The 24,798-nt window shown below is 40.2% G+C and overlaps 1 protein-coding gene across 4 annotated transcripts in view; it reads right to left on the bottom strand.

The window, feature by feature from the left end:
- The window catches only part of ANKS1A (ankyrin repeat and sterile alpha motif domain containing 1A), a 343,365-nt gene that overhangs the window by 64,397 nt on the left and 254,170 nt on the right, over window positions 1–24,798 (bottom strand). For all 4 annotated transcript variants that reach the window (XM_053706844.1, XM_053706843.1, XM_053706842.1 and 1 more), the window contains 5 exons: window positions 22,671–22,778; window positions 21,990–22,115; window positions 21,648–21,764; window positions 21,443–21,514; window positions 21,226–21,312 (listed from right to left, as the gene is read on the bottom strand). In XM_053706844.1, coding sequence (XP_053562819.1) covers window positions 21,226–21,312; window positions 21,443–21,514; window positions 21,648–21,764; window positions 21,990–22,115; window positions 22,671–22,778 — 510 coding nt within the window. The remainder of the gene's footprint in view (window positions 1–21,225; window positions 21,313–21,442; window positions 21,515–21,647; window positions 21,765–21,989; window positions 22,116–22,670; window positions 22,779–24,798) is intronic.

Consider the following 24,798-nt stretch of genomic DNA (forward strand, 5'->3'; position numbering starts at 1 on the left):
TTCCTAGCCTGTATTAAGGTATCAATAACTGACTCAGAAAACCCACGTCTTGATAAAATCAAGCGTTCAATTTCCAAGCAGTCAGCTTCAGAGAAGTTAGATTTTGATGTTTGAAGGGACCCTGTATCAGAAGGTCCTGTTTCAGAGGTAGAGACCAAGGTGGACAGGATGACATGTCCACCAGGTCTGCATACCAAGTCCTGCGTGGCCACGCAGGTGCTATTAGAATCACTGATGCTCTCTCTTGTTTGATTCTGGCAATCAATCGAGGAAGTAACGGGAAGGGTGGAAACACGTAAGCCATCCTGAAGTCCCAAGGTGCTGTCAGAGCATCTATCAGGACTGCTCCTGGATCCCTGGATCTGGACCCGTAACGAGGAAGCTTGGCGTTCTGTCGAGACGCCATGAGATCTATCTCTGGTTTGCCCCAACGTCGAAGTATTTGGGCAAAGACCTCCGGATGAAGTTCCCACTCCCCCGGATGAAAAGTCTGACGACTTAAGAAATCCGCCTCCCAGTTCTCCACTCCCGGGATGTGGATTGCTGACAGGTGGCAAGAGTGAGACTCTGCCCAGCGAATTATCTTTGATACTTCCATCATAGCTAGGGAGCTTCTTGTCCCTCCCTGATGGTTGATGTAAGCTACAGTCGTGATGTTGTCCGACTGAAACCTGATGAACCCCCGAGTTGTCAACTGGGGCCAAGCCAGGAGGGCATTGAGAACTGCTCTCAATTCCAGAATGTTTATTGGCAGGAGACTCTCCTCCTGACTCCATTGTCCCTGAGCCTTCAGAGAATTCCAGGCGGCACCCCAACCTAGAAGGCTGGCGTCTGTTGTTACAATTGTCCAGTCTGGTCTGCTGAATGGCATCCCCCTGGACAGATGTGGCCGAGAAAGCCACCATAGAAGAGAATTTCTGGTCTCTTGATCCAGATTCAGAGAAGGGGATAAGTCTGAGTAATCCCCATTCCACTGACTTAGCATGCACAGTTGCAGTGGTCTGAGGTGTAAGCGTGCAAAGGGTACTATGTCCATTGCCGCTACCATTAAGCCGATTACCTCCATGCATTGAGCCACTGACGGGTGTTGAATGGAATGAAGGGTGCGGCAAGCACTTTGAAGTCTTGTTAGCCTGTCCTCTGTCAGGTAAATCTTCATTTCTACAGAATCTATAAGAGTCCCCAGAAAGGGAACTCTTGTGAGTGGAACGAGTGAACTTTTCTTTTCGTTCACCTTCCATCCATGTGACCTTAGAAATGCCAGCACTAACTCTGTATGAGACTTGGCAGTTTGAAAGCTTGAAGCTTGTATCAGAATGTCATCTAGGTATGGAGCTACCGAGATTCCCCGCGGTCTTAGTACCGCCAGAAGAGCACCCAGAACCTTTGTGAAGATTCTTGGAGCTGTAGCCAATCCGAATGGAAGAGCCACAAACTGGTAATGCCTGTCTAGGAAGGCAAACCTTAGGTACCGATAATGATCTTTGTGAATCGGTATGTGAAGGTAAGCATCTTTTAAATCTACAGTGGTCATGTACTGACCCTCTTGGATCATAGGTAAAATTGTCCGAATAGTCTCCATCTTGAACGATGGAACTCTTAGGAATTTGTTTAGGATCTTTAAGTCCAGGATTGGTCTGAAAGTTCCCTCTTTTTTGGGAACCACAAACAGATTTGAGTAAAACCCCTGTCCCTGTTCCGATCGTGGAACTGGATGGATTACTCCCATTAACAAGAGCTCTTGTACGCAGCGTAGAAATGCCTCTTTCTTTGTCTGGATTGTTGACAATCTTGACAGATGAAATCTCTCTCTTGGAGGAGAGTATTTGAAGTCCAGAAGGTATCCCTGAGATATTATCTCTAGCGCCTAGGGATCCTGAACATCTCTTGCCCAAGCCTGGGCGAAGAGAGAAAGTCTGCCCCCCACTAGATCCGATCCCGGATCGGGGGCCCTCAATTCATGCTGTTTTAGGGGCAGCAGCAGGTTTCCTAGTCTGCTTGCCCTTGTTCCAGGACTGGTTAGGTTTCCAGCCTTGTCTGTAGCGAGCAACAGCTCCTTCCTGTTTTGGTGCAGAGGAAGTTGATGCTGCTCCTGCTTTGAAATTACGAAAGGAACGAAAATTAGACTGTCTAGTCTTGGCTTTGGCTTTGTCCTGAGGCAGGGCATGGCCTTTACCTCCTGTAATGTCAGCGATAATCTCTTTCAACCCGGGCCCGAATAAGGTCTGCCCTTTGAAAGGTATATTAAGCAATTTAGACTTAGAAGTAACATCAGCTGACCAGGATTTTAGCCACAGCGCCCTGCGTGCCTGAATGGCGAATCCTGAATTCTTCGCCGTAAGTTTAGTAAGATGTACTACGGCCTCCGAAATGAATGAATTAGCTAGTTTAAGGACTCTAAGCCTGTCCGTAATGTCGTCCAGAGTAGCTGAACCAATGTTCTCTTCCAGAGACTCAATCCAGAATGCCGCTGCAGCCGTGATCGGCGCAATGCATGCAAGGGGTTGCAATATAAAACCTTGTTGAACAAACATTTTCTTAAGGTAACCCTCTAATTTTTTATCCATTGGATCTGAAAAAGCACAGCTATCCTCCACCGGGATAGTGGTACGCTTAGCTAAGGAAGAAACTGCTCCCTCCACCTTAGGGACCGTTTGCCATAAGTCCCTTGTGGTGGCGTCTATTGGAAACATTTTTCTAAATATCGGAGGGGGTGAGAACGGCACACCGGGTCTATCCCACTCCTTAGTAACAATTTCAGTAAGTCTCTTAGGTATAGGAAAAACCTCAGTACTCGTCGGTACCGCAAAATATTTATCCAACCTACACATTTTCTCTGGTATTGCAACTGTGTTACAATCATTCAGAGCCGCTAACACCTCCCCTAGTAATACAAGGAGGTTTTCCAGTTTAAATTTAAAATTTGAAATATCTGAATCCAGTCTGTTTGGATCAGAACCGTCACCCACAGAATGAAGCTCTCCGTCCTCATGTTCTGCCACCTGTGACGCAGTGTCTGACATGGCCCTAATATTATCAGCGCACTCTGTTCTCACCCCAGAGTGATCACGCTTACCTCTTAGCTCTGGTAATTTAGCCAAAACCTCAGTCATAACAGTAGCCATATCCTGTAATGTGATTTGTAATGGCCGCCCAGATGTACTCGGCGCTACAATATCACGCACCTCCCTCTGAGCGGGAGATGTAGGTACTGACACGTGAGGCGAGTTAGTCGGCATAACTCTCCCCTCGTTGTTTGGTGAAATTTGTTCAATTTGTACAGATTGACTTTTATTTAAAGTAGCATCAATACAGTTAGTACATAAATTTCTATTGGGCTCCACTTTGGCATTGCAACAAATGACACAGGTATCATCCTCTGAATCAGACATGTTTAACACACTAGCAAATAAACTTGTAACTTGGAAATACAATTCAATTAGAATAATATTAAAACGTACTGTGCCTTTAAGAAGCACAGAAGATCTATGACAGTTGAAAATTAATAAATTGAAACAGTTATAGCCTCAATCCTTGTAAATAACACAACTTTAGCAAAGGTTTAATCCCATTAGCAAAGATAACAAATTCTGAAAGCAGGAAACAAATTACAGAATAAACGTTTTTTATCTCAGTCAAACTATAATTCTCACAGCTCTGCTGAGAGAAATTACCTCCCTCAAAATAAGTTTTGAAGACCCCTGAGCTCTGTAGAGATGAACCGGATCATGCAGGGAATACAATGAGTTGCTGACTGAAATATTTGATGCGTAGTAAAAGCGCCAAAAAACGGCCCCTCCCCCTCACACACAGCAGTGAGGGAGAACAGAAACTGTCAGAAAACAGATTAAGCAACTGCCAAGTGGAAAAATAGTGCCCAAACATTTATTCACTCAGTACCTCAGTAAATGAAAACGATTTTACATTCCAGCAAAAACGTTAAACATAATCTCTAGTTATTAAACAGCTTTATGTATTTCTTACAGTGTAATTCTAGTGAAGTACCATTCCCCAGAATACTGAAGTGTAAAGTATACATACATGACATTATATCGGTATGGCAGGATTTTCTCATCAATTCCATTGTCAGAAAATAAAAACTGCTATATACCTCTATGCAGATTCATCTGCCCGCTGTCCCCTGATCTGAAGTTTACCTCTCCTCAGATGGCCGAGAAACAGCAATATGATCTTAACTACTCCGGCTAAAATCATAACAAAAACTCTGGTAGATTCTTCTTCAAACTCTGCCAGAGAGATAATAACACACTCCGGTGCTATTTTAAAATAACAAACTTTTGATTGAAGATATAAAACTAAGTATAATCACCATAGTCCTCTCACACATCCTATCTAGTCGTTGGGTGCAAGAGAATGACTGGGAGTGACGTAGAGGGGAGGAGCTATATGCAGCTCTGCTGGGTGAATCCTCTTGCACTTCCTGTTGGGGAGGAGTAATATCCCAGAAGTAATGATGACCCGTGGACTGATCACACTTAACAGAAGAAACTACCTCTAGGTTGCATGTATAAGCCGTATAACATGTAAATATTGCCTAAATTACATAAAACATTGTTGTTTATACTTGGTTCCATCCCCTCTCCAAACTGTCCCATTTTATAGATGGAAATATATAAAAATCCAAACCTTTTCCAGCCCCAAGCAGTTTGGGTAAAGGGTTTTCTACCTGTAATGGCTTAGTCACTTATCACACATTCAGTCAACATTATTTCAATACTACAATTTAAATTATAGAGGATTCCTCTTTCCTTTCTCCGTAAAGATAAGATCAAGTGTTTAAATTGTAGTACATTTAGAAATGGTGCGAAGTTCATTCCTTAATTGAAACCTCCTGGTTGGAGGGTTCATATTATATATACAGTATATCGACTAGAATTTAAATTTTTCTTAGGGTGCATCGGTATCGGCGCCTCTGCCTTTTAGGTCTATGAGCTCTGGACCCATTACATACAAATCTTTGTCAAAGCCATTATTAATAGACAACTAGATTATAAATTCCCATTCACAATATCGCTCCTATGTTCCTTTATTCACTCTCTAAAAGTTCTCTATAGCTTTTACCTATGCACTATTTCGGACATGATTTACATGATACCCGGTATACCTCACTACTGTCCCTTAACCTTATGTTGTAACTTTGTGTTAGTATCTAAATCTCCCCAGTGCAGATAACTGTCAATAACTTGTCCCTCCCACCCCCTGATCCCTACCTGATCCCCCCTCCCCAAACAGCTCTCTTCCCTCCCTCACCCCCCACTGGTCACCCCCATCTCAAGTACAGGCAGACAGCCTGCCAATACACAAATTTAAGGCTTTTTTTTAATCAATTTTATTTTCCTGCTGTGTAGGATCCCCCTTACCCTCCAACCTCCCTGATCCCTCCCAAACAGCTCTCTAAGCCTCCCCCGCTAACTAGTGCTGCCATCTTAGGTACAGGCAGCTGTCTGCCAGTACCTATAAAATATGTTGTGAGGTTTTTTTAGGATTCTTTTATTTAATTTTTTCTGTAGTGCAGTTGTCCCACCACCTCCCCGATCGCAAGTTAGGGACCACCCCACACCCTGTTTTCTGTAGTGTAGCTGCCCCATACCTACCTGTCCCTTTATTTTATTTTTTCTGCCGTGTAATGGCCTCCCACTCCCTCCGCTGCTGGGCGTCTCCCAGATTCTCTCCCACACCAACAGCTAATCGCTACACAGTGTCACTGTGTTTAATGATCAGGCATCTGCCCTCATATGGAACCGAAGCACTGATGCCTGGAGCTCAGATACTGCAGACTGCTGGAGCTTCCTGAAGCTCAGATGTATACATACGTCTTGCGGTACAATGAGCAAAGTACCGCAAGACAGATTTTTACGCCTATTTGGGTGACGGGGTTAAAGGGAGAGTAAACACCTTATAATTAAAGGACATTTCTGTTGCTTTAGAACATCATATCAACCCATTCTTAAAATTTTAATAACAAATTAGCATCCTTTTTACTACACTTATTTATCAATAGCTAAACTCCACCCACAATTTGACTTATTTGGAGGAGTCAATCTGGATGTTAGTATAGAGTGTGTTGTTTTGCAGTTGTTACCTGATCGAGCCAGTTAGGGACAAATATGTAGCAGGCTTATCCTTAAAGGGACATAAAAGCCCACAATTTTTCATTCAAGATTCATTGTACAATTTTAAACAACTTTCCAATTGACTTCTATTATCTTATTTACTTCATTGTCTTAGTATGCTTTGTTGAAGGAGCAGTAATGCAACTACCAAGAGATAGCTGAAAGCCAATGAAAACAGGCATATATGTGTGTAGCCACCAATAAGCAGCTTCTGAGCCTACCTAGGTATACTTTTCAACAAAGGATATAAAGAGAACTAGGCAAATTAAATAATATTAATAAACTCAGAAGTTATTTAAAAATGTATGCTCTATCTAAGTCATGAAAGAAAACATTTGTGTTTCAAGTTCCTTTTAAGAAGTCAGCAGTAAGGTAAAGGTGGGAATTAGAAATGGTTTAATTTTCAGAGCTAAATTACATGAAAAGTGGGCAAAATAAATAATGAAAACATAATTTATGCTTACCTGATAAATTCCTTTCTTCTGTAGTGTGATCAGTCCACGGGTCATCATTACTTCTGGGATATTACTCCTCCCCAACAGGAAGTGCAAGAGGATTCACCCAGCAGAGCTGCATATAGCTCCTCCCCTCTACGTCACTCCCAGTCATTCGACCAAGGACCAACGAGAAAGGAGAAGCCAAGGGTGAAGTGGTGACTGGAGTATAATTTAAAAAATATTTACCTGCCTTAAAAAACAGGGCGGGCCGTGGACTGATCACACTACAGAAGAAAGGAATTTATCAGGTAAGCATAAATTATGTTTTCTTCTGTTAAGTGTGATCAGTCCACGGGTCATCATTACTTCTGGGATACCAATACCAAAGCAAAAGTACACGGATGACGGGAGGGATAGGCAGGCTCTTTATACAGAAGGAACCACTGCCTGAAGAACCTTTCTCCCAAAAATAGCCTCCGAGGAAGCAAAAGTGTCAAATTTGGAAAATTTGGAAAAAGTATGAAGCGAAGACCAAGTTGCAGCCTTGCAAATCTGTTCAACAGAGGCCTCATTCTTAAAGGCCCAAGTGGAAGCCACAGCTCTAGTAGAATGAGCTGTAATTCTTTCAGGAGGCTGCTGTCCAGCAGTCTCATAGGCTAAACGAATTATGCTACGAAGCCAGAAAGAAAGAGAGGTAGCAGAAGCCTTTTGACCTCTCCTCTGACCAGAGTAAACGACAAACAGGGAAGACGTTTGTCGAAATTCCTTAGTTGCCTGTAAATAAAACTTTAGGGCACGAACTACATCCAGATTGTGCAGAAGACGTTCCTTCTTCGAAGAAGGATTTGGACACAAAGAAGGAACAACAATCTCTTGATTGATATTCCTGTTAGTGACTACCTTAGGTAAGAACCCAGGTTTAGTACGCAGAACTACCTTATCCGAATGAAAAATCAAATAAGGAGAATCACAATGTAGGGCTGATAACTCAGAGACTCTTCGAGCCGAGGAAATAGCCATTAAAAATAAAACTTTCCAGGATAACAACTTTATATCAATGGAATGAAGGGGTTCAAACGGAACGCCTTGTAAAACGTTAAGAACAAGGTTTAAACTCCATGGCGGAGCAACAGTTTTAAACACAGGCTTAATCCTGGCCAAAGCCTGACAAAAAGCCTGAACGTCTGGAACTTCTGACAGACGTTTGTGCAACAGAATGGACAGAGCTGAGATCTGTCCCTTTAATGAACTAGCAGATAAACCCTTTTCTAAACCTTCTTGTAGAAAAGACAATATCCTAGGAATCCTAACCTTACTCCAAGAGTAACCTTTGGATTCGCACCAATATAGGTATTTACGCCATATCTTATGGTAAATCCTTCTGGTAACAGGCTTCCTAGCCTGTATTAGGGTATCAATAACTGACTCAGAAAAACCACGTTTTGATAAAATCAAGCGTTCAATTTCCAAGCAGTCAGCTTCAGAGAAGTTAGATTTTGATGTTTGAAAGGACCCTGTATCAGAAGGTCCTGTTTCAGAGGTAGAGACCAAGGTGGACAGGATGACATGTCCACCAGGTCTGCATACCAAGTCCTGCGTGGCCATGCAGGTGCTATTAGAATAACTGATGCTCTCTCCTGTTTGATTCTGGCAATCAATCGAGGAAGCATCGGGAAGGGTGGAAACACGTAAGCCATCCTGAAGTCCCAAGGTGCTGTCAGGGCATCTATCAGGACTGCTCCTGGATCCCTGGATCTGGACCCGTAACGAGGAAGCTTGGCGTTCTGTCGAGACGCCATGAGATCTATCTCTGGTTTGCCCCACTGATGAAGTATTTGGGCAAAGACCTCCGGATGAAGTTCCCACTCCCCCGGATGAAAAGTCTGACGACTTAAGAAATCCGCCTCCCAGTTCTCCACTCCCGGGATGTGGATTGCTGACAGGTGGCAAGAGTGAAACTCTGCCCAGCGAATTATCTTTGTTACTTCCATCATTGCTAGGGAGCTTCTTGTCCCTCCCTGATGGTTGATGTAAGCTACAGTTGTGATGTTGTCCGACTGAAACCTGATGAACCCCCGAGTTATCAACTGGGGCCAAGCCAGGAGGGCATTGAGAACTGCTCTCAATTCCAGAATGTTTATTGGTAGGAGACTCTCCTCCTGACTCCATTGTCCCTGAGCCTTCAGAGAATTCCAGACGGCACCCCAACCTAGAAGGCTGTCGTCTGTTGTTACAATTGTCCAGTCTGGCCTGCTGAATGGCATCCCCCTGGACAGATGTGGCCGAGAAAGCCACCATAGAAGAGAATTTCTGGTCTCTTGATCCAGATTCAGAGAAGGGGACAAGTCTGAGTAATCCCCATTCCACTGACTTAGCATGCACAGTTGCAGTGGTCTGAGGTGTAAGCGTGCAAAGGGTACTATGTCCATTGCCGCTACCATCAAGCCGATTACCTCCATGCATTGAGCCACTGACGGTTGTTGAATGGAATGAAGGGTGCGGCAAGCACTTTGAAGTCTTGTTAACCTGTCTTCTGTCAGGTAAATCTTTATTTCTACAGAATCTATAAGAGTCCCCAGAAAGGGAACTCTTGTGAGTGGAACGAGTGAACTTTTCTTTTCGTTCACCTTCCATCCATGTGACCTTAGAAATGCCAGTACTAACTCTGTATGAGACTTGGCAGTTTGAAAGCTTGAAGCTTGTATCAGAATGTCGTCTAGGTACGGAGCTACCGAGATTCCCCGCGGTCTTAGTACCGCCAGAAGAGCACCCAGAACCTTTGTGAAGATTCTTGGAGCTGTAGCCAATCCGAATGGAAGAGCTACAAACTGGTAATGCCTGTCTAGGAAGGCAAACCTTAGGTACCGGTAATGATCTTTGTGAATCGGTATGTGAAGGTAAGCATCCTTTAAATCCACTGTGGTCATGTACTGACCCTTTTGGATCATGGGTAAAATTGTCCGAATAGTCTCCATCTTGAACGATGGAACTCTTAGGAATTTGTTTAGGATCTTTAAGTCCAGGATTGGTCTGAAAGTTCCCTCTTTTTTGGGGACCACAAACAGATTTGAGTAAAACCCTTGTCCCTGTTCCGACCGTGGAACTGGATGGATTACTCCCATTAACAAAAGCTCTTGTACGCAGCGTAGAAACGCCTCTTTCTTTGTTTGGTTTGATGACAACCTTGACAGATGAAATCTCTCTCTTGGAGGAGAGTATTTGAAGTCCAGAAGGTATCCCTGAGATATTATCTCTAGCGCCCAGGGATCCTGGACATCTCTTGCCCAAGCCTGGGCGAAGAGAGAAAGTCTGCCCCCCACTAGATCCGATCCCGGATCGGGGGCCTTCAATTCATGCTGTTTTAGGGGCAGCAGCAGGTTTCCTGGCCTGCTTGCCCTTGTTCCAAGACTGGTTAGGTCTCCAGCCTTGTCTGTAGCGAGCAACAGATCCTTCTTGTTTTGGAGCAGAGGAAGTTGATGCTGCTCCTGCTTTGAAATTCCGAAAGGAACGAAAATTAGACTGTCTGGCCTTAGGTTTGGCCCTGTCTTGAGGCAGGGCGTGGCCTTTACCTCCTGTAATGTCAGCGATAATTTCTTTCAAACCAGGCCCAAATAAGGTCTGCCCTTTAAAAGGTATATTAAGTAATTTAGACTTAGAAGTAACATCAGCTGACCAGGATTTTAGCCACAGTGCTCTGCGTGCCTGAATGGCGAATCCTGAATTCTTAGCCGTAAGTTTAGTTAAATGTACTACGGCCTCCGAAATGAATGAATTAGCTAGTTTAAGGACTCTAAGCTTGTCCGTAATGTCATCCAGAGTAGCTGAATTAATGGTCTCTTCCAGCGACTCAAACCAGAATGCCGCCGCAGCCGTGACCGGCGCAATGCATGCAAGGGGTTGCAATATAAAACCTTGTTGAACAAACATTTTCTTAAGGTAACCCTCTAACTTTTTATCCATTGGATCTGAAAAGGCACAGCTATCCTCCACCGGGATAGTGGTACGCTTAGCTAAAGTAGAAACTGCTCCCTCCACCTTAGGGACCGTCTGCCATAAGTCCCGTGTGGTGGCGTCTATTGGAAACATTTTTCTAAATATCGGAGGGGGTGAGAATGGTACACCGGGTCTATCCCACTCTTTAGTAATAATTTCAGTTAGTCTTTTAGGTATAGGAAAAACGTCGGTACTCGTTGGTACCGCAAAATATTTATCCAACCTACACATTTTCTCTGGTATTGCAACTGTGTTACAATCATTCAGAGCCGCTAACACCTCCCCTAGTAATACACGGAGGTTCTCCAGCTTAAATTTAAAATTTGAAATATCTGAATCCAATCTGTTTGGATCAGAACCGTCAGCCGCAGAATGAAGCTCTCCGTCCTCATGTTCTGCAAGTTGTGACGCAGTATCTGACATGGCCCTAGTATTATCAGCGCACTCTGTTCTCACCCCAGAGTGATCACGCTTGCCTCTTAGTTCTGGTAATCTAGCCAAAACTTCAGTCATAACAGTAGCCATATCTTGTAATGTTATCTGTAATGGCCGCCCAGATGTACTGGGCGCCACAATATCGCGCACCTCCCGAGCGGGAGATGCAGGTACTGACACGTGAGGAGAGTTAGTCGGCATAACTCTCCCCTCGCTGTTTGGTGAAATTTGTTCAATTTGTACAGATTGACTTTTATTTAAAGTAGCATCAATACAGTTAGTACATAAATTTCTATTGGGCTCCACTTTGGCATTGGAACAAATAACACAGGTATCTTCCTCTGAATCAGACATGTTTAACACACTAGCAAATAAACTTGCAACTTGGAATACAATTCTAGTAAAATATTATGAAAACGTACTGTGCCTATAAGAAGCACAGAAGATTTATGACAGTTGAAAATTAATAAACTGAAACAGTTATAGCATCAATCCTTGTAAACAACACAACTTTAGCAAAGGTTTGTTCCCATTAGCAAAAGACAACTAACTCTGATAGCAGAAAAAAAAAAAAAATTACAGAATAAACGTTTTTTTATCACAGTCAACTACAATCTCACAGCTCTGCTGTGAGAATTACCTCCCTCAAAACAAGTTTTGAAGACCCCTGAGTTCTGTAGAGATGAACCGGATCATGCAGGAAATACAATGAGCTGCTGACTGAAATTTTTTGATGCGTAGCAAAAGCGCCAAAAAACGGCCCCTCCCCCTCACACACAACAGTGAGAGAGATCAGAAACTGTCAGAAATTAGATCAAGCAACTGCCAAGTGGAAAAATAGTGCCCAAACATTTATTCACTCAGTACCTCAGAAAATGAAAACGATTTTACATTCCAGCAAAAACGTTTAACATAAATTAAGAGTTATTAAAAAGCCTGTTGCTAGTCCCTGCAAAATAGGCTAAAAGGTTTTATGTACACAGTGTAATTCCAGTGAAGTACCATTCCCCAGAATACTGAAGTGTAAAATATACATACATGACATTATATCGGTATGGCAGGATTTTCTCATCAATTCCATTGTCAGAAAATAAAAGCTGCTACATACCTCTTTGCAGGTTAATCTGCCCGCTGTCCCCTGATCTGAAGTTTACCTCTCCTCAGATGGCCGAGAAACAGCAATATGATCTTAACTACTCCGGCTAAAATCATAGTAAAAAAACTCTGGTAGATTCTTCTTCAAACTCTGCCAGAGAGGTAATAACACACTCCGGTGCTATTATAAAATAATAAACTTTTGATTGAAGATATAAAACTAAGTATAATCACCATAGTCCTCTCACACATCCTATCTAGTCGTTGGGTGCAAGAGAATGACTGGGAGTGACGTAGAGGGGAGGAGCTATATGCAGCTCTGCTGGGTGAATCCTCTTGCACTTCCTGTTGGGGAGGAGTAATATCCCAGAAGTAATGATGACCTGTGGACTGATCACACTTAACAGAAGAAAGTATAATGCAAAGTTGTATCATTATGCATAAAACATTTTATATACAAATCTCAAGGTGTTAACTGTTCCTTTAATGTGTTCCCCGTGACTAGTCATACCAGATGCTGCTTATAAAATGCATGAGAAATTGCTCATGTATGCTCTTTTTGCAACAAAATTGCTGGATTTGCTCTTTGTAACCACGGTCCTCGGTTTATGATGGTTCAATTTGCGCCGTTTCAGAATAACAACCTTTTTTTCAGTCTTTTTTTGTGACTGCTATTGAAAAGCATTGAAAACCATTGCACTAATTAAAATAGCCAATAGGTGGAGCTGCCCGTTTGTGTTGCAGCAAAGTTATGCAACTTAGCAGACTGAAATTAATCTGTGTACACAGAGTAGACCAGACCTATCGAGCAACAAGATCTAGCAGCCACTTCCCTATTATCTTCCTGTCCAGCTGCTTGAGGTGAGGGTGTCTAACTGCCTATTAATCACTGCAGATTGAAATGAATAGAAAAGGTGCAGATCCAATATTATCTAACATGCTAAGAAAAAGAAAAAAGCAAGTAAAAAAATGTTTTCTTTCATGTAATTAGCAAGAGTCCATGAGCTAGTGACATATGGGATATACATTCCTACCAGGAGGGGCAAAGTTTCCCAAACCTCAAAATGCCTATAAATACACCCCTCACCACACCCACAATTCAGTTTTACAAACTTTGCCTCCCGTGGAGGTGGTGAAGTAAGTTTGTGCTAGATTCTATGTTGATATGCGCTTCGCAGCAGGCTGGAGCCCGGTTTTCCTCTCAGAGTGCAGTGAATGTCAGAGGGATGTGAAGAGAGTATTGCCTATTTGAATTCAATGGTCTCCTTCTACGGGATCTATTTCATAGGTTCTCTGTTATCGGTCGTAGAGATTCATCTCTTACCTCCCTTTTCAGATCGACGATATACTCTTATATACCATTACCTCTACTGATTCTCGTTTCAGTATTGGTTTGGCTATCTACTATATGTAGATGAGTGTCCTGGGGTAAGTAAGTCTTATTTTTTGTGACACTCTAAGCTATGGTTGGGCACTTTATATATAAAGTTCTAAATATATGTCTTTAAACTTATATTTGCCATGATTCAGGATGATCAATATTCCTTATTTCAGACAGTCAGTTTCATTATTTGGGATAATGCATATGAATAATCAATTTTTTCTTACCTTAAAAATTGTTTCAAATTGACTTTTTTCCCTGTGGGCTGTTAGGCTTGCGGGGGCTGAAAATGCTTCAATTTATTGCGTCATTCTTGGCGCAGACTTTTTTGGCGCAAATTTTTTTTTATATAATTTCCGGCGTCATACTTGACGCCGGAAGTTGTTCGTGATTGCGTCATTTTTTTGACGTTTTGCGCCAAAAATTGTCGGCGTCACCGGATGTGGCGTCATTCTTGGCGCCAAAAAATGTAAGGCGCCAATAATGTGGGCGTCTTTTTTGGCGCTAAAAAATGTGGGTGTCATTCTTGTCTCCACCTTTTTTTCACATTATTTCAGTCTCATTTTTCATTGCTTCTGGTTGCTAGAGGCTTGTTCATTGGCATTTTTTCCCATTCCTGAAACTGTCATTTAAGGAATTTGATAAATTTTGCTTTATATGTTTTTTCTTTTACATATTTCAAGATGTCTCAAATTGACCCTGGATCAGAATCTACTTCTGGAAAGACGCTGCCTGATGCTGGTTCTACCAAAGTTAAGTGCATTTGTTGTAAACTTGTGGTAACTGTTCCTCCGGCTGTAGTTTGTGATGAATGTCATGAAAAGCTTGCTAATGCAGATAGTATTTCCATTAGTAATATACCATTACCTGTTGCTGTTCCCTCAACATCTAATACTCAGGATGTTCCTGTTAATATAAAAGAATTTGTTTCTAAATCTATTAGGAAGGCTATGTCTGTTATTCCTCCTTCCAGTAAACGTAAAAGGTCTTTTAAAACTTCTCATTTTTCAGATGAATTTTTAAATGACCGTCATCATTCTGATTTGTCTGTTTCTGATGAGGATTTTTCTGGTTCAGAGGATTCTGTCTCAGATATTGACACTGATAAATCTTCATATATATTTAAAATGGAATTTATCCGCTCTTTACTTAAAGAAGTTTTAATCGCATTAGAGATGGAGGAATCTAGTCCTCTTAATACTAAATCTACTAAGCGTTTAAATTCGGTTTTTAAACCTCCTATAGTTATTCCAGAAGTTTTTCCTGTCCCTGATGCTATTTCTGAAGTAATTTCTAGGGAATGGAATAATCTGGGTACTTCATTTACTCCTTCTCAAAGGTTTAAGAAATTGTATCCTGTGCCTTCTGACAGATTAGAGTTTTGGGACAAAATCCCTAAAGTTGATGGGGCTATCTCTACTCTTGCTAAACGTACTACTATTCCTACGGCAGATAGTACTTCCTTTAAGGATCCTTTAGATATGAAGATTGAATCCTTTCTAAGGAAAGCTTATTTATGTTCAGGTAATCTTCTTAGGCCTGCTATTTCTTTGGCTGATGTTGCTGCAGCTTCCACTTTTTGGTTGGAGGATTTAGCACAACAAGTATCAGACCATAATACTCATAGCATTGTTAAACTTCTTCAACATGCTAATAACTTTATTTGTGATGCCATCTTTGATATCATTAGAGTTGATGTCAGGTATATGTCTTTAGCTATTTTAGCTAGAAGAGCTTTATGGCTTAAAACTTGGAATGCAGATATGTCTTCTAAATCAACTTTGCTTTCTCTTTCTTTCCAAGGTAATAAATTATTTGGTTCCCAGTTGGATTCTATTATTTCAACTGTTACTGGGGGGAAAGGAACTTTTTTGCCTCAGGACAAAAAATCTAAAGGTAAATATAGGGCTGCTAATCGTTTTCGTTCCTTTCGTCAGAATAAGGAACAGAAGCCTGACCCTTCCCCTAAAGGAACGGTTTCTGTTTGGAAACCTTCTCCAATCTGGAATAAATCCAAGCCTTTTAGAAAGTCAAAACTAGCTCCCAAGTCCACATGAAGGTGCGGCCCTCATTCCAGCACAGCTGGTAGGGGGCAGGTTACGATTTGTCAAAGACATTTGGATCACTTCGATTCACAGTCTTTGGATTCAGAACATTGTTTCACAAGGGTACAGAATAGGTTTCAAGGTAAGGCCGCCTGCGAAGAGATTTTTTCTCTCTCGCATTCCAATAAACCCAGTGAAGGCTCAGGCATTTCTGAAATGTGTTTCAGATCTAGAGTTGGCTGGAGTAATTGTGCCAGTTCCAGTTCTGGAACAGGGTCTGGGGTTTTATTCAAATCTATTCATTGTACCAAAGAAGGAGAATTCCTTCAGACCAGTTCTGTATCTAAAGATATTGAATCGTTATGTAAGGATACCAACATTCAAAATGGTAACTATAAGGACTATTCTGCCTTTTGTTCAGCAAGGGCATTATATGTCCACAATAGATTTACAGGATGCATATCTTCATATTCCGATTCATCCAGATCACTTTCAGTTTCTGAGATTCTCTTTTCTAGACAAGCATTTCCAGTTTGTGGCCCTTCCGTTTGGCCTAGCAACAGCTCCAAGGATCTTATCAAAGGTTTTCGGTGCCCTTCTCTCTGTAATCAGAGAACAGGGTATTGCGGTATTTCCTTATTTGGACGATATCTTGGTACTTGCTCAGTCTTCACATTCTGCAGAATCTCATACGAATCAACTTGTGTCGTTTCTTCAAAAACATGGTTGGAGGATCAATTTATCAAAGAGTTCGCTGATTCCTCAGACTCAGGTAACCTTTTTGGGTTTTCAAATAGATTCAGTTTCCATGACCTTGTCTCTAACAGAAAAGACGTCTGAAATTGGTTTCAGCCTGTCGAAACCTTCAGTCTCAATCATTCCCTTCGGTAGCTTTATGCATGGAAATTCTAGGTCTCATGACTGCTGCATCGGACGCTCTTCAGCTTTGTATGCTGAACCAATGGTGCAGGGATTATACAAAGATATCACAATTAATATCCTTAAATCCCAATGTACGACACTCTCTGACGTGGTGGATAGATCACCATCGTTTAGTCCAAGGGGCTTCTTTTGTTCGTCCAAACTGGACTGTGATCTCAACAGATGCGAGTCTGTCAGGTTGGGGAGCTGTATGGGGATCTCTGACAGCGCAGGGGGTTTGGGAATCTCAGGAGGCGAGATTACCAATCAACATTTTGGAACTCCGTGCGATTTTCAGAGCTCTTCAGTTCTGGCCTCTTCTGAAGAGAGAATCGTTTATTTGTTTTCAGACAGACAATGTCACAACCGTGGCATATGTCAATCATCAGGGTGGGACTCACAGTCCTCAGGATATGAAAGAAGTATCTCGGATACTTGTATGGGCGGAATCCAGCTCCTGTCTAATCTCTGCGGTTCATATCCCAGGTGTAGACAATTGGGAAGCGGATTATCTCAGTCGCCAGACGTTACATCCGGGCGAATGGTCCCTTCACCCAGAGGTTTTTCTTCAGATTGTTCAAATCTGGGGACTTCCAGAAATAGATCTGATGGCCTCTCATCTAAACAAGAAACTTCCCAGGTATCTGTCCAGATCCAGGGATCCTCAGGCGGAGGCAGTGGACGCGTTGTCGCTTCCTTGGGATTATCATCCTGCCTATATCTTTCCGCCTCTAGTTCTTCTTCCAAAAGTGATTTCCAAACTTCTAATGGAACGTTAGTTTGTACTGCTGGTGGCTCCAGCATGGCCTCACAGGTTTTGGTATGCGGATCTCATTCGGATGGCCAGTTGCCAACCTTGGACTCTTCCGTTAAGGCCCTTTTTTCCATCAGGATCTCAAATCATTAAATTTGAAGGTATGGAAATTGAACGCTTGATTCTTAGTCATAGAGGTTTCTCTGACTCAGTAATTAATACTATGTTACAGGCTCGTAAATCTGTGTCTAGGAGGATTTATTATCGAGTCTGGAAGACTTACATTTCTTGGTGTTCTTCTCATAAATTCTCCTGGCATTCTTTTAGAATTCCTAGAATTTTACAGTTTCTTCAGGATGGTTTGGATAAAGGTTTGTCTGCAAGTTCCTTGAAAGGACAAATCTCTGCTCTTTCTGTTCTTTTTCACAGAAAGATTGCTAATCTTCCTGATATTCATTGTTTTGTACAGGCTTTGGTTCGTATCAAACCTGTCATTAAGTCAATCTCTCCTCCTTGGAGTCTTAATTTGGTTCTGAGGGCTTTACAAGCTCCTCTGTTTGAACCTATGCATTCTCTGGACATTAAATTACTTTCTTGGAAAGTTCTGTTCCTTTTGGCCATCTCTTCTGCTAGAAGAGTTTCTGAGTTATCTGCTCTTTCTTCTGAATCTCCTTTTCTGATTTTTCATCAGGATAAGGCAGTGTTGCGGACTTCATTTAAATTTTTTACCTAAGGTTGTGAATTCTAACAACATTAGTAGAGAAATTGTTGTTCCTTCATTGTGTCCTAATCCTAAGAATTCAAAGGAGAGATCTTTACATTCTTTGGATGTAGTAAGAGCTTTGAAATATTATGTTGAAGCTACTAAAGATTTTAGAAATCTTTAGGTAAATCCCCGCCTCAAAGAATTACGGCTCATTCTACTAGGTCAGTTTCTACTTCCTGGGTGTTAGGAATGAAGCTTCTGTTGATCAGATTTGCAAAGCAGCAACTTGGTCTTCTTTGCATACTTTTACTAAATTCTACCATTTTGATGTGTTTTCTTCTTCTGAAGCAGTTTTTGGTAGAAAAGTACTTCAGGCAGCTGTTTCAGTTTGATTCTTCTGTTTATAATTTCATTTTTTTTCATTATTGAGATTAAACCTTTGTTTTGGGTTGTGGATTATTATTTTTCAGCGGAATTGGCTGTCTTTATTTTATCCCTCCCTCTCTAGTGACTCTTGCGTGGAAGTTCCACATCTTGGGTATTTATTATCCCATACGTCACTAGCTCATGGACTCTTGCTAATTACATGAAAGAAAACATAATTTATGTAAGAACTTACCTGATAAATTCATTTCTTTCATATTAGCAAGAGTCCATGAGGCCCACCCTTTTTTGTGGTGGTTATGATTTTTTTGTATAAAGCACAATTATTCCAATTCTTTTTTTTGATGCTTTCGCTCCTTTCTTATCACCCCACTTCTTGGCTATTAGTTAAACTGAATTGTGGGTGTGGTGAGGGGTGTATTTATAGGCATTTTGAGGTTTGGGAAACTTTGCCCCTCCTGGTAGGAATGTATATCCCATACGTCACTAGCTCATGGACTCTTGCTAATATGAAAGAAATGAATTTATCAGGTAAGTTCTTACATAAATTATGTTTTTGTTCATTAAACTTAGTTTGATGATACAGTCTGTTGTGTGATTATTTAATTAGGTTTATAATGCTGTTTAGCATTTAAAGTCTTCATTTCAAAGCTTTAAAAATAATGTATTCGGTGTTACTTATGACAATTTTGAGAGGGGCCTGGAATCTAACTCCCTCACTTTCCATTGACTTACATTATAAACTGGGTTTCAATTTACAACCATTCCTTCTGGAACCTAACCCCGGAGTAAACTGAGGGCTACCTGTATATAATTTATTCCACCTTAAAATAAAAATACCACCTAGGGAGAGTAGATACTTGAAATGGGTGGACCTCTGCATTTGCATGAGGACATATTTATAAAATGATTATCACCACAAAAACACATAGCTTTCCACATGTAGAAAAAAAACATCAACATTTGTTCATTGTCAGTGTGAAATAAAATGTGTTCAAATAAAGAATCAGATACAGACCATTAAAATGCCAGATATCAAATAAAGTCAGAATCCTCTTGAGTAAGGCACAAAGACAAACTTTAATCCTGTTCTTATGAATCCTCAGAAGCAATCCTCAACGAAAGAGAAAAGCAAACCTAGTACAAGCCAGAATATGTAAGGTAACAATCCCCCACTTGAGATAATCCTACTCACGTGTAGGAGAGTTATAACTTAGCTCTCAGTGTAAGCGCTTAAACATAAACACTTCCTGGTTCACAGCAAACAGGTTTAATTCAAAACAGACAGACATAAATCACTAAGAATTAAAAACAGCTTTGCAGGTATGCAAACGCTTTTGTGTCAGTGTCCTAACTTCACAGGATCACGTATATACACAGCGAGCTCAAGGTAGCAGCCATTTGCTTGTTTCACCCTTCTTTGTGACAAGCCAGTGTAAGTGATAAAACTCAAACGTACGTTTCCCTGAATGATTCCAGCTTTTTCATCCAGGGAAACGTACGTTGGATACATGCAAAGCTGTTTTTAGCCCTTAGTGATTTATGTCTGTGTTTGTTTTTAATTAAACCCGTTTGCTGTGTTTAAGTGTTTACAGTGTATCTGATTCTTTATTTCGACACATTTTATTTCACATTATTTTCTATTTGTGTATTTCACCATTGTGATACATTTTATTTTTATTTGTTCATAGTCAAACTCTGATACAGCTAAGACCAAACGTATATATTTATTAGTTTTGATAATTTTAAGGTCTTTATCTGCAGCCTTTGTATATTCATGTTCTAAAATGATGCAATGGAGTAACTCTTATTTGATATAGCAGAACTGCCCAAATTCTTAAAACGGACCCCAAAAACGATATATATTTTTAAAGTAGACAACCCAAGGTATATTGATCTAGGACAATTTTGGCATACTGTATTTCATACCACCATTTGGCAGTTAGATGAATGCAAAATGCAATAATTTACATTTTTTAAATAAATTATAACAAATAACAAATATTTGCTGTAGTCTAGGGAACACTGAAAAAAATATTGGGGGTAGGAGCAAAGTTGTATGTTTGTGTGTGTGTTTGGGGGATTGAGACATACACCTAACAAAACAAGATGCATAATATTTTCTCCATGGACATAAGTTATGAGTAGAAATCATTTTCATTTAATATGAACCTGCAACAACAACTAGACTTAAAATGCAACAGGAGACTTCTGTTTCAGGAACCACTTATGGTAAATAAGTATGGTATAATTTATTTATTTTATTTAAGTATAGTATAATTTATTTTACACCATTTTCATGTAATTTAGCTCTGAGAAATTGTTGTTATTTTAATTCTCAGAACTTTAAAAGCACTCTGCAGACTTCTCAAGGCTAACCATGCTACATTTTGTTCTCTACTTAGCTTTTAGTAGATAACAGAAGTGCAAAACTATGAACTTTCTACACTATGACCATAGCCAGCTTTGTCAGCTGCACACCCCTGCCAAATAATGCCATATTAGTTCTTCCAAATAAGAAAAGTGCTGGGTGGAGTTTGGCTATTGAAAAACAGTGGCAGCAGGTAATATACAAAAAAATGACAGTAATAATAATGTGAATTTGTTTTAAAAATGTCTAGATTTTGTTGGTATGTTATTCTATAGCAATTACAAGGTGTTTACTGTCCCTTTAACAATAATGCACATTTAAACCACATATACATTTATAAGGCTGTGATTGATTAGCATGGGTCCTTTTGTTCTAGTGAGGCGATAAAGAAAAAAAGTGACCAAAAAAATGTTTCATACAGCATCCAATTTGTGTCCGAAGTCCCTTTAAGTTTCTCTCTCTCCAAACAGTCCACTAATTAAGTGTGTAATTCACATTTGCTTCACACGACCGCATTTGTAATCAGAAAATATACAATTTTGGACTTTTAAAGTGGTTGGATCTCCTACCTGATTTGATGCATCAATGAACTTGACTCCTTTGTAGCTGATGGATAGAGTTATCCGAGGAATTTTCTTCATCTGCTCTGTGGACTTCTGTAGAAAAATAAAAGAAATGGCTTAGTAGGAATTTTAAATATTCTGACTTACCAAATCTAGTGATGCACAACTGGTCTTACCAGATTCCATGTAAAAAAGGATCTCATTCTTAATTTTGTTTACTCACCCTCATCTTGGCACAGGCATCTTGAGTGGATTCTGTCCCTCTCAAGTCTTTAATTTGCATTGATCCCAAATACTAATGACAGAAAGAGAACGTGAAGGACTTTATCAATATTGCAGGAACGACATAAGATGAAGGATCAAATTTACATCATTCTTATAGCCTCACCACATAATTCACACACCCTTGCTTTCCCATTTTTACTCACACTGGCTTCATAACCACAAGACTCAAATATTAACTTCTCAGGCTGGTGCTGCCAGTTCTGTAGAGGGGCATATGGAGTAGCCATGCTGGGAGGACGCAAGGTTAATCTAGCTTCCTCCTGTATAGGAAACGACAAATATATGAGTTAAAAAAATAAATAGTGAAACACAAGATATAGCTTTTTAAATTGTGGATTTCTTTTGGAGTATCACTTAGGTTGCAGATGCGTTAATTGCACCTAACATAACAATATGCATTGACAGTATTGACTTTAATATAGCTATGCTATTTACGAATAAGGGATAAATAACTACACTCTTTATGTCATAGGAATCTGAGATACCTGCACTCTCTGACGACCACCTCGGCTCTCTGCTCCCTCTGCCCAGCTTCGTCCTGACTCAGATCCAGGACTTTGCTCCACAAGGCCAAAGGCAGAGGAAGAAACACGGGGTGGAAGGTCTGGACACTAGGAGAAAAAAACAGTAAATTAGGTTTCAGGTGATTCAACTAATGACAAGATTGTAAAACGTAATAAGGCAGCACGGCTCGTGAAGCCAGTTGTTAAACGGATATTGTACTATTAAATGTGTTTCGCCTTAAAGTGTTCCAAATGACTTGTTATACCCACTGCATAGTATTAAATCTATGGGAAACACTTCCATCATGTTTATTTCTGTATTTGAAATAGCTGTTTTTCTCATTAAAAACATCACCTAGTTCATGCCCATAACAACAGGCTGAGTCTTCAAGTATTTATTTTAGGAATTCAAATGATAAGCACAAACAGCTATTTCACATACAAAATCTCTCTTCTCCCTCATACCCTCACTGGGAGATTAAGCACTTCTATTGTTTCCAATTTACGTAGCTTTTCTACAGAGAAAACATTTGTTTCTCATATTTTCACTGTGGATATACAACAGGCAAACGTTTCAAATAATAAATAAATTTGTCCCTTTAAAGACTCTACATGGTAGGTATGAGGATGTTGTCACATAATCCAAAAAAGTCCAAGTCTTACCCGGAATTGAGAGAATCTGGGAGGTTTCTGTGGGGGGTCTTCACATGGTCTCTCTGCTAAGGATGCTAGAATCCTCTTTCTATGACCCAGCACATTTACTTTTAGAACCTGCAAAAGGAGAGAGTTACATTTCAGGAGTTTTTTTCAATTTTGCATTTTTCATTGGTGACAGACAAAAGTTGGGAAAATGCTTAAAGATTAATTAAAGCTTTTTTTTTATTTTATGATTTAGAAAGCATGCCATTTTAAACCAATTTTCATTTTACTTCTATTATCTAATTTGCTTCATTCTCTTGATATCCTGTGTTGAAAAGCAGATCTAGATAGGCTCAGTAGTTGCTGATTGGTGGCTGCACATAGATGCCACGTGTGATTATTTCTTCAAACAAAAAAATATCTAAAGAATGAAACAAATTAGATACAATAAGTAAATTGGAATGTTGTTTAAAATTATATTCTGTATCTGAATCATGAAAGAAAAATTCTGGGTTTCCTGTCCCTTTAAGTATATAAGATGGATCTGTGATAGAAAGCCCTGATGATTTAAACATTCTCGAAGTAGTGATATATTCAAAAGGGATCCGCTGTGGGATCGAGACTGCCTGTGAAATATTTAAAAGGGCTGAAATCGGTGTTTGAAGGCTATCTCGTTGAGAGACGTTTTACAATAAATCTTAGTGGGTGGCAATGCTAATCCAATGCTGGTAATATTTTCATAGCAGTATCGCCACCTACATTGAAGATATAAAGTAAGTGATTCCTTTTACAGGTGTTACACCTGTTCATTACCCAATGTGTGCATTCGGTACACAAGCGGATAAAAAAATAAAGAATGTATTAAAAGGGACATTGTACACTAGATTTTTCTTTACATAAATGTTTTGTAGATGATCCATTTATATAGCCCATCTGAAAGTGTTTTCACTAAGTATTGCTTATTTCTTAAGAACATTGTGCTGATTTCCAGACTCCTAACCAAGCCCCACAGTGTTAGATGTATACGCTCGTTTACAGACTCCTGCTGGCTCCTGTTTATGTTATCTCTCTTTTCATATGCAGAGGGGGGCTCTTTTTGTTTACCTGGTCCCTTTCAGTGGGTGTACCAGATTACCTCATCAACAGTGCTAAACTGGGAGCTTCTAAGTTTTTAAAAGGTTTTATACTGGATTTTTATATCAGTATCTGTGCATATTCCTCTTTATAGTAGTGTCTATTACATGCAGTTATATGAAAATTGGTGTATACTGTCCCTTTAATGAAAAGCTTTAATACATTTGTTTATTCCTTATTCTTTTAATGTAAAATAAACAACCCAATAAAACCACTACACAGCCCTACACTATTAACCCCTAAAGCGCCATGAACCCTTGCCCAAGCTAAACCCACTACACTATGAAGTCCTAAAGCGCCATAACCCCCCAATTCAACCCAACTCCACTACAATATTAACCCACTCGTTAGAACAAAGAAGGGTCAGTCCACATTTTTAAATATATCACCAGACTGGTGAAGAAAAAAGGCAATTTCTTAGTCTGACAATGTATTGATTATCAGGGATCATTGTGAGATAGGGGATATTTTTGCATTTGCCATGAAATCCTCCTCTTCACATTTTCAGTGACAGCACAAGTGGCAGAAGAGAACTCAGGATCCTTGGTTAAATATAAAGCCACTACTTTGAGAAAGCCAGAAACGTCAAAGTATTCATCAGGGTATTTCTTCACTTCCATCAACCTCAAGATTTAAAGTTTTAGTCAATGAGAAAAAGTGGTAGAGAACAGGAAAATGAGCTACACTGAAAAATTAGCACAAAGCCAGAAAGTGTGGTTTTCATTTAGAATGTGAAGAAAGGGAATAAACAGTTAAGAAAACAAATATAACTTCCTTCATCATCTGTAAAACACATGGAGGAAATAATGCGACTGAATCTGTAACTAAAAGCAGTACAATACGGATGAGAAATGGATTAAAAATAACATAATTTATGCTTACCTGATAATTTATTTTCTTTCTTGGCAGTGAGAATTCATTAATTACCTATGGGCAATACTTCACCTGACCACAAGGAGGAGGCAAAGACACCCCAAACAAAGCATTAAATATCCCTCCCACTTCCCCTACCCTCTCA

The sequence above is a fragment of the Bombina bombina genome, chromosome 3 (assembly GCF_027579735.1).
Source record: "Bombina bombina isolate aBomBom1 chromosome 3, aBomBom1.pri, whole genome shotgun sequence".
Classification (NCBI taxonomy): Eukaryota; Metazoa; Chordata; class Amphibia; order Anura; family Bombinatoridae; genus Bombina; species Bombina bombina.